General features: G+C 32.1%; 2 protein-coding genes across 3 annotated transcripts; both read right to left on the minus strand.

Moving 5' to 3' along the window:
- LOC133822921 (uncharacterized) lies at positions 1–2,372 on the minus strand. Its single transcript, XM_062255390.1, has 5 exons — positions 1,734–2,372; positions 1,059–1,158; positions 848–983; positions 472–567; positions 1–392 (listed from the first exon to the last, which is right to left on the minus strand). The coding sequence occupies exons 1-5, from the start codon at positions 2,113–2,115 to the stop codon at positions 255–257; spliced, it is 852 nt and encodes a 283-aa protein (XP_062111374.1). The 5' UTR covers positions 2,116–2,372; the 3' UTR covers positions 1–254.
- Positions 2,373–2,627: 255 nt separating this feature from the next.
- On the minus strand, positions 2,628–5,031 carry LOC133822922 (vesicle transport v-SNARE 12-like). 2 transcript variants are annotated; one of them, XM_062255391.1, is made up of 5 exons: positions 4,643–5,031; positions 4,389–4,450; positions 4,098–4,286; positions 3,320–3,490; positions 2,628–3,183 (listed from the first exon to the last, which is right to left on the minus strand). In XM_062255391.1, the coding sequence occupies exons 1-5, from the start codon at positions 4,737–4,739 to the stop codon at positions 3,028–3,030; spliced, it is 675 nt and encodes a 224-aa protein (XP_062111375.1). In that variant the 5' UTR covers positions 4,740–5,031; the 3' UTR covers positions 2,628–3,027. The 2 variants fall into 2 exon arrangements, with proteins under 2 accessions (XP_062111375.1, XP_062111376.1); XM_062255392.1 differs by having other exon boundaries at positions 4,389–4,447; positions 4,643–5,029.
- Between the last annotated feature and the right edge of the window lie 5,541 nt (positions 5,032–10,572).

A 10,572-nucleotide genomic window follows, 5' to 3' on the forward strand; every position in this document is an offset into this window, starting at 1 on the left:
TAAATAAATAAGCTTGCTGCATTAACTCTCAGATTCACGTGTGAGGATGATTTACATAAGAACATGTATACATCAAATTTGACTGTAAAATTTGAATATCACGTCTGCTGAAAGTACCTAGCTGTTACTTTTCTTCTCATTATCTTTATTTTTCCAAGTTACAACATATACTCATTCACAATGCTCCATGTTATATTACAGCATCAATTATAGTCCTTCCCTTGAATATCTTAGTTTGTTGGCATGCATGAATTTCATATCAAGTCCGCTTGGTCTTCCAGGGATCGCTTGCGAGCCTTTAAATTGAGTTCAAGGCTTTGAGGTAGAGGAGGTGTTCTTCCTCTACGAAAAAGAACAGCAAGAGCTCTCATTTTCCGGACAAGATCGAATACCTGCAAGATTATGAAAAGGATTATTGAAATGAACTAATTATCCGCAGATGAAGATTTTTGAGGATGTTCTGTTTCATACCGACGAGGCTTCAATTTCTGCAACACCTTCACAACCTTTTCCACCTCCTTGCAGTAAGTCACAGTATTTTACAGCTTCATTCTCATCTTCAAATACCTACAACGCCAACAAAAACCTAGTCAGTTGTCACCAACATAATCAGGATCAAATGAAAGTAGCCAGAGCTGGAAGGTCAATAGATTATGGATGTTTCCAACAAAGTTATCAAAGGAAATAGGACTAAGTTTGTAGCAATGTTTAGACTATTAATTATAACATGCTGATAAAACGCAAAATGGATTAACCACTTTTGGCAACAGAAGCCAATTTAATGCATCTTCAACTAAAACAAAATCTATAATGAAGGAGTCTTCATCTAATACATGAAAGCACTTACAAGCACTCCTTCCCGAACATCCTCCACAAGCATCTGAAACTTTGATCCGCTTCTTGATTGTTTAGTCTGATTTCCGATTCCCGATCTCAGTGTTCCTCCTTTTGAAAACAACAATCCGAGCTCCTTCTCAACTTCACTGTCAAAAGATAAAATCTCTAAGAAAGGGAAGGACTAATACTTATGACTTACCGTACATAAGAACGTATCAAACCTGCGGTTTCTTCTTGTTTTCATAGTACACAATTGGTTTTCCCTCTGGGTTAATACATATACAGGCTTTGAAGGATCTCTCCACGGGTTGGAATCTAATACTGTTTAAGAAAAACAACGGGTTACACATATGATAAGGATTAAGGCACATTCCATTTGTAAAATAAAATACAAAAATAGTGTCTTGACGCAGAACTAAGGACACTGCATTAAAAAGTATCATGGGCATCACCCAAATGATTAGAATAAATCAAACCACCTTTTGCCACTGGACCCCTATGATTCATACCAAGGACTATAAAAAGATAAAATGGTAGCCTTTTATGATGATATTAGCTCATAGCCTAACACCCAGTTAGCAAATGGTGGCAAAAGATCACACTACAAAATGAAAGTAACAATCAGTTAAGCAAACAAATTGAGTTATAAGAAGAAGAAAAATCATCTAAGCAAAAGGCCATAGCCCCCCAACTTTTGAAATTGTTCAAATTTGAAACAGAGTAACTATCATAAACAAATTCCACCTCTATATGAATGACAGCATATATAAGCCAATTTTCTTTTTAATCCCAATAACAGTTAAAAAAATTCTAGCGATCAGCTAACATGCACAACCATATAATTAACTTTTTAAAAAATTGCATCAATATGTATGTATATATATGTAACTATATACCATCGTAGCTGCTGCTATCGAATGTCTGCTGGAGGTGTCTTCGCATATCGTAAGCACGTGACGAGACCTGCTTCACGAACTCGTCCGAAGTCCCAGGAATGGTTCCGTCGAGGTGAAGCGCTCTCTCCACCTCCTCCGTCCCGTTATCATCTTTGTCCTCATCAGTGGTTCCACCGCCGTCTGATTTGCTAGAAGCTCGCTTCCATGATCTCCTAGAGAGCTTCACGGGTGAGCTCAGGCGCGTACTGGAGAAAGAACAAGAACGACGGCTCCGATTCTGTAAACGACAAGAAATATAGAAGCCCATTTGGCGAGGCCGAGGACAAAGGGGATTATTTGGGGGTAGAACTAAAGAGGGCGAGACTGCAGAGAGCGAATCCATGGCGGCTAGCGGTGTTGTGCTAGAATCCAATGAATCTGGAGCTATGAGAACTGTTTCAACTATATTTTGGGTCTTTATGTAATATTGTGGAACAGTTGGCTTGGTCGGCGTGGTAGAAAAAAAGGGCAGAAAAAATTCTCTGCGTAAACGGCTGCTTAACTTGAGTTGGTGACACAAAAATACAGGAAAGAAGGTTGAAGAAGGAAAATTGGGTTTTTGTGATTCCCTGTGAATCTTTGGTTATTTTCTGCCTCATGTCCGTGGCGGGTCCGGGTAACTGAATTAGACGGGTCAATTCGGATGCCCATAATTTTTTTATTTTTTTTATTTATTCATTAGCAAAATTAAGTAACGACTGGATTGACGTTGTAATGATCCAATAGAACTTGAGTCTGGCCATAGTATGTCCACGTGTGACGGTGAGAAGGGTTTTAATTATTTTTAAGTTCCCAAAAAATTAGCCATTAAAAAATAAATCAAATTATTTTTAAGACCAAACGAACACCTTACCAAACGCGAAAACAAAAAACGCCGAAAGACTGAAATAACCGACACGACAATATACAGAAAATATGATGTTTTTACAGTGCAACTTTTAATGGTCATGTAATCTAGAAATGAAATGAAATCAAACAGTTCGATAAAAAAGACAAATAAACATTTTCCTTTTAACTATGTTTTACAGTGGATTCAAACAAGGGTAAAAGGCATTGCCGCTTGAGTATCTGGCCGATCATACGAGTTGTGATGCTCCACAGAAGCACGAGTACCATGAAATTAATACAATAAAGGCGTAATGACTTCAGGCAATGCACTTAACTATTCAACAAATCACACCATGGAGGCAGCAGAATCCGTGGTGGCAACATGACCAATTGTGTACTTACGAATTGTGAATACAACCTGTAGTGGTCAACTGTGAAAAAGCTTGAAATATAGAATCAAGAGGACTACAAAAATAAGAGCTCCAATGGTTGAGCCTATAATCCATTTGTGTTTGGTCATCCTCCGGGACATCGCAGTTAAGACTTTTTTACTCTTGTCAATGGCATCATCAACTTCATGAAGCTGCAACAAAAACATAAACAAGTTCAGCATCGCAAAGCAATAATATAACTAAGTTTTACACAAGACAGGAAACTACAAATTGGGCCCAAGAGATCGTGAATGGTAAGAAAGAAATAAAATCTAGTAAGGCGCTTACTTTATTATGAGAGTGTAGAAGAGTTTCACGCTGTTGATGCAAATCTTGGAGAATTGAGATGCCAAGCTCTTCAGTCTCCAAAATAGTCCTTCTGCTCTCCATAATTCTGTCACTCGACTCATTTAACCTCTCAACTGACATTGCCATTCTCTCCCTGTGTTCAGCAGATGCCTGCACAAATTGTTGACAAAGACAAAGATCAATTAAACAAAGCAAACCGAATCCGTCTTATCTTTGGCATGTACACGGTGACATTGTAAACAGATATGATAGAGACTTGCTATTTGTACAGAGTTCTGAACAACTCTAGCAGATCATTAAGGGCAATAAAAATGATATACCAAAAACTCTCATTTCCATGAGATACACGCCCGTGCATGTCTATGATAGGATCTAATGTAGTAGGCAAAGAGGTGTGTTCAGTGGTTTGACAGGCGTATCAAGAAGCTATAGAAATAACTAGTAACAAAATCCTACAGATATCACAACTAGTAGAAAAAGTTCAAGTGCTCAAGTGTAAAGAGCAATGCCCACTTTATTTGAAATGTATGCCGGGTGAACCGAATGCTGAAAAACGAAGCTAAATTTCTCAAAAGAGATTACAGTGATAATGAAGCAGAGACTACAACGGAGAACACATTAAGCATGCACAAAACTCATTGATCAAGATGGCATAGTGGAAAATATCAGAGAACAAATCACAGTAGCATATCAAACACCATGAAATCAAGAGTTAGAATAACACTAAACAGGACAATATGTTGATCCAAAGAAATACCGAATGAACATCTGCATTTCCAGACTCTAACAACTCTTCCCGGGAAGCCTGATTAGCATTAGGTGATGCTACTCTCTTGAATTCCCTTTTCAACTGATTCAAATCAGATTTATATTCCCTTAATTTAGCAAGAAGTACAGCTTTCACGCTCGGTTGCAAACTTCTTGCATCCAAGTCCATTTTCCGAATCTAACAAAAAAATAAAAAATAAAAAAAGATCAAAACCCATATCACAAACCGCCCAAAGCTGAGAGAATCATTGCCAAAAAAAGAAGAAGAAGCCAAGCTCACCAGAACATCAGCATCATCTATTCCAGCTTTGATCTCAAGAAACTTCAGCTGCTTCTGCTCTGCTAGTCGAATTCATCAATTAGAAGAACAATTAAAAAAAAAAAAAACAAAGTGTGATCAATACTCTGCCAAGTAAAACCCTAATTGCAAAATTTAACGCTTTGTTGACCCAAAAACTTACATCGAAATCGAATGAAACTGACATCAGGAAATCACTAAAACGAAAAAAGAAGATACATTGAATATACTATTACCATGATCGGAAAGAGCAGCGGCGGAATTACATTTCCGAGAAAGATTAGCGGAGAGCTCACAGTACTGACGCTCGTAGCCTTCGAAGACCTCGCTCATCTTCAATGCACCCACTCCGAAAGGGAATCCTTTGATAATTCAATTGGCGTCAGAAAACCCTAATTTTGATTTATCGTAAGGAAGAAGATAGGCGGTAGTAGGGTCCGGAACAATAAACGATCTGCGACTTCTCTGAAGGTGGATACTGGTCAGTTGGAGAAGGAGGTAAGCGAGAATTGGAACTGAAAGAACTGTACGGTTGCGAAATGGATAAGATGTGCGTCCGGTTCGGGTACTTGGATTCAATTTTATTTTTTTTAACAAACTTGGATTCTATTTTACGACATATGCGCTATGTAAAATGACGAATCCAATGTAAATTTAAAGGGGGAAAGAGTTTGGCGATTTTTCTGGGTCCGACATGAAATAAAAAAAAATTATAATAAAAAATAGAAGTCGAATTTAATATAATATTATGAATTTAGAATTTATTATTGAGAAGGATATATTACACCCTATTTATTTTCAATAAAATATTCCTTGCTAAAAAAATATTATTGAAAAAATCTATAATATCGTTTCTTTTTTCCAGTATATTTTAATAAAATAAATGATAGCCTTATTTTTTTCTCACCTCATCTATTGTAATATAATTAATTATTATTAAAATATTATGATAATAAAACATTATATTAATAAATAAAAAACCAACTTTTAAGTCTTTCTCTAAGATGACTTTCCCTTAAATAAGACCACTGACTCAATAGGATGATATCATTGTAATATTTTTTTTTTATGTTTACTTAGATTTTTGTCTTTTAAATTATAATTTATACATTGTCGTGGCTTTTTATTTTTTTCAGCTTTTAAAAATTCTTTCAAACTATTTATAGGATTGTAAAGGAAATTTTTTTATCCAATTTCATTTAATGTGGCTAATGAAATGCTGACATAATTCTTTATTTATTGATGTGTATTGGTCAAATTAATGTCATATATATAATTTAAAATAAAAAATATTTTAAAATTTAAAAAGCTTATTTTCTTATTAAAAACTAATAAATTAATTTAAAATAAATTAAAGCTAAATATTAAAACTTTATTAAATCTTAATCATAATTCAAATAAATTAAAACTTAAAACTAAATCTAATAAATACACAGGTTTAATTTAATTTAGTTGAGTTCTTTAAAAACTAAAAAAATTGATTTATTTACAACTTGATCTCTATGGCAGAATCTTTACAAGGAGAAGGATTTCTTGAGTGTGAACAAAGAACCAAAATCCCCATAAACAATTCCATGCATAATCTTTATGATTCAAGAAATAAACTGAGCAAGATCAAATAATAAACAAAAATTAGGCAAGAACATAGATTTAGTTTTTAACAATGAATAACAACTAGGCAAGAACATAAATAACAATGACATAGATTGAATTTTGAGTTTTTCAAGAATTCAATTTAATTAAATTAAATTTGTGTATTTATTAGGTTTAGTTTAAGTTTTAATTTATTCGTATTTTGATTAAGATTTAATAAAGTTTTAAGAATTAGTTTTAATTTATTAGTTTTTAATAAGAAAATATGTTTTTTGAGTTTTTTTTAAATTACACATGTGGCACTGATTTAAACAATACACATCAACAAGTAAAGAGTCATGTCATCATTCTGTTAATCACATTGAACGAAATTGGATGAAAGTCCACTTTACAACACGGTAAAAAGTTTGAGGAAATTTTTAACAATCTAAAAAAATCATGGGGCACAACAATATATAAGTCATAATTCGGGGAGCGAAAATCCTAAATAGTCTTTCATTTATATGGTAATCTAAAATGTATATATTCATTTTTACGATTTGAAGTAAATGATTAAACACCAGCCCTTTGGCTTCAAAAAATGTGGGCAATTGTGAGTAATTTTCACGGTTTTGATGATCTTGATTCTCATTATACAAACGTTAATTTCTCAAATTTAAATATTTTTAGAATCATGAACCCTTTAAAAATTTAAAACTATATTGATACCCAAATTATCGTGACTAATCTACAGATAATAACAAACTATATTATTGATAACTCTGGGATTTAGAGTTATTTATTACACTTTTAAACTTAATTTCGTCTGAAAAAGAGCGATAATTTGTGCTTTTAGTTGTTCAATTTTAAGTGAATATCATATTTGTTAGAAGTGAAATCTATCTGTGAAAGCTTGATAATTATAATTAAAATTGTGAAAAAAAAAGAATTAAAATACTCTAATTTTGTATTGAAGGTTCCCTAAGCTGATTTTGTAAGCTTTGGAGTAAGAATGCAAGCTGAAATTTAAATACTGAAAGTGCAGAATTGCGCAATATTGTTGCTGCAGCATTTTGGAGTCGGGAGCTACGTGGAATACTAAGCCCAGCTGTTAAAATCACTTTTATTTGACTTGGACAGTTGGTGTGGACTAAGTAAAATGTCAATTATATTGCTTTTTTAACATAAAAAATTGTGGACAAAAGTAGTTGGACAAAAATAGAGAAAAATGATGTGGACATTCTAATTGTGAGAATGAATTATTGAGCCCTAGGAGACTAAAAGAAAGGCAGCACCATTTGAGAAGAAACCCCTTCATCCTAAAGCTGAAACTAGATAGAGAAATACCCAAAAAGAGAATAAAGAAAAAGAAAAGGAAAAAGAAGGAGTACACAAGATAGAATGCAAATGAGGACCGTCCACATAAGTCCTTCTTTATGTTTTACTTTTTGTATTTTTTTCTTTATTTATTTAGTTTGTTTTTTATATACTAATGGATAGGTTTTATATGGGTATTTATGTGTTTTTGAGCATGATCTAATTTTCTAATAGCTAGAATATTAATGAATCATAGATTATGAATTTCATTTGATGTTGTATGGATGTTTTTGGCATTTAATGTATTTGTTCATTCAAGTGTGTTAAATGTTAATTACTCACTTTTGTTTGATCACCAATTATAGATTTCTTAGCTAATATTGATTTTGGAAAAAAATAAGATTAGTAGAAATACTTGAATGACGCATGATTATCACATTGGTTAAATGTGATTTGTAGATGGTACAGGGATATACTATTTAACTTGTATGAACCATTGGAAATTTGATGCATAATTAGTGTTCTTACTTCTAGATTTGCATAGGAATATGTCTAATTTAGTTTTGAGAACCTATAGCACATAGGTTTGGAAAAATCATATGCTCAATTCTAAATTTTCTGGTTGACAAAGTTTAATTGTTAATGCATTCATCTATGACATTATATTGAATTTACATTCCATGAGGATTTAATAACTTTTGCTCACCATTATCTTGCTCACTTTTGTTCTTTATTTATTTACTTACTTTCTTTCTTTCTTTATTTTTAGTTTAAATCTAATCATCACCTATTTTTTTACCCAAATTGTTAAGTGTTGATTTTACTCAATTTGATACTAATCCAATTCCTATGGAGACGATACTCAATTTATCATTATATTACTTTTTAACTACGTACACTTACATATAATATATCTTTCATAAAAATTATCTACATGTTAGATGAGTATTGCTATTAATTGATTTTAACATTGTTTTAACATAACATAATATTATATATATATAATTTCATATAGGTGTATACACGAGCAATTGAATTTTCTTATTCAATAATTAAGATGAGATGAATATTCATATATATATATATATATAAAACAGAGTAATAAAAAAGAACATTAGTCACTAGCTGCAGAAAGTACAATTTTCATTAGATATTTTATTCTTTGAAATACTAGAACTTAATATATTTTTTCAACATATGTTTAAAATAAAAAATTAATTAAGGATATGTTTGCCTTCTTGAGACACATAAGATAAATGTTTCCTCTAAATTTTTTTAATAAATATTCTACACCATAAACAAAATTAAGAAAAATCTTTGCCATTTTCCTAAATCGCTCTCCTTCACTTCTTTGTTGAGCCTTGCAAGGGGCAACAAAATGACCTAGATACTCAAACTAACTTTCATGTCCTTAAAGTTGCATTTGAATCGAATACACGTGTTGTCTTAAACCAAAGAGACAAGAGAGAAACACAATCAACCCAAGTAGAAAATTCAAAGCTAAAAAATTATAATACAAATTTTTAACTAAATTTATTTTACGTTATGTCGAGTTGCATAATGATTTTCAAGAATTGCTTAACATATTAATTTATGGGTTGCGTAGAAGTTTTAAGGATTGCTTAACAATTTATTTTATGTGTTGTTTATGAGGATTACAGTTTGCTTAATAGATTGTTATATATGGTTGCTTAAGAATTTCAATGATTGCTTAATAGGTTGCTTTATGGGTTGTTTATCAATTTGCTTCGGGATATTGCTTAAGAAGTATCAAGAGTTGTTTAACAAGTTATTTTATGGGTTTCTTAGGAGTTTTAAGGGTTGTGTTTCAAGGTTTGCTTAACAAGTTGCTTTATGAGTAGTTTATCGATATTGCTTAAGAAGTATCAATGGTTGCTTAACAAGTTATTTTATGAGTTGCTTAGGAGTTTTAAGGTTTGCTAAACATGTTACTTTATATGTTTCTTATGAGGATTATGAGTTGCTTAACAAGTTGATATAGGTTGTTTATGAGGATTATGGGTTGCTTAGGAGTTTCAATGATTGATTAATAAGTTTATCAAGTTGCTTTATGGATTGCTTAAGGAGGTTCAATAATTGCTTAATAGGTTATTATATAGAATTGCTTAACATGTTGCTTATAGTTTCGTACTTAATAGTTCAACTTAAGTAACTTTATATGCAATATACATCAATCTCATATGCATATTATAACAAATTAAGCAACTTGATATTTTAACATACAACCACTTAAGCAACTTGATATATACGACAACTAATATGTTAAGTTCATCATTCAACCTTAAATGTAGGCTCATGCAACTCGTGGCAACTTAATAACTCATATGCTAATTTCATCCTTATGCAACTCATGCAACACACTCTAACCTTAAATGCAAGCTTAATGAAACCCTATGCAACAGGTGACAACTTAAAAAGTCATATGCTAATTTCATCATTATGCAACTCATGCAATACACTGTAACATCAAATGCACACCCAATACCCTTATTTGTAAATTTAATTTTTATGCAACTCATGCAACCTCAAATGCAAGCTCATTGCAACCTCAAGCAACCTCATGCAAACTAAAACAATTTTAAAAAACTCATTTACATATTAGAGCATGTTAAGGAACTATAGAAACATCATTATGCAAAATAATCAATTTTATGCAACCCCATGCAACCTAATGAAACCCACAACAACTTAAAAACATATGCTAATTTCAGTATTATACAACTCATGCAATCCATTGCAACCTTAAATGCAAGCTCAAAGCAAACCCAAGAAACCCATTGCAACCTCAATGTAACCTAAAACAACCTAATGAAACCTAGAACAACTTTAAAAAATCTCATATGTAAATTTCATCCTTATACAACTCACTACAACCTAAAATGCAAGTCTAATGTAACCTAAAGCAACTCGTTACCATCTCAAATGCAAGCACATGCAACCCCATACAAGTCATGGCAACTAAAAAAATCATATTCTACTTTTCATCCTTATGCATATGAAATTCATGCAATACACTACAACCTCAAATGCAAGCACAATGCAACATAAAATGTAAGTCCATGCAACCCGAAGCAATAGCCAAACAAATTTAAACCTGATAAAAGAATAAGAAATCAGTTTAGAAATAAGTGACATATGTACTGGTAATTAATAATGATTATTTGAATAAGAATTATTATTAAAGGTTCATATATAAATAATTAAGCAAAATAAGAAAAACCTTATGCAACCCAAAAAAATATCATAGGCAAATGAA

The sequence above is a fragment of the Humulus lupulus genome, chromosome 3 (genome assembly GCF_963169125.1).
Source record: "Humulus lupulus chromosome 3, drHumLupu1.1, whole genome shotgun sequence".
NCBI lineage: Eukaryota > Viridiplantae > Streptophyta > Magnoliopsida > Rosales > Cannabaceae > Humulus > Humulus lupulus.

Bases quoted from the DNA above. Each gene is read 5' to 3' on its own strand.
- LOC133822921 (XM_062255390.1), bottom strand. From the start codon at position 2,115: ATGGATTCGCTCTCTGCAGTCTCGCCCTCTTTAGTTCTACCCCCAAAT. The intron at 984-1,058 runs GTTTGATACGTT...ATCTTTTGACAG, and splicing joins AAAACAAGAAGAAACCGCAG to TGAAGTTGAGAAGGAGCTCG. The intron at 568-847 runs GTAAGTGCTTTC...TTGGCGTTGTAG, and splicing joins ATGTTCGGGAAGGAGTGCTT to GTATTTGAAGATGAGAATGA.
- LOC133822922 (XM_062255391.1), bottom strand. From the start codon at position 4,739: ATGAGCGAGGTCTTCGAAGGCTACGAGCGTCAGTACTGTGAGCTCTCC. The intron at 4,451-4,642 runs GTAATAGTATAT...GAATTCGACTAG, and splicing joins CGCTGCTCTTTCCGATCATG to CAGAGCAGAAGCAGCTGAAG. The intron at 3,491-4,097 runs GTATTTCTTTGG...CAATTTGTGCAG, and splicing joins GAAATGCAGATGTTCATTCG to GCATCTGCTGAACACAGGGA.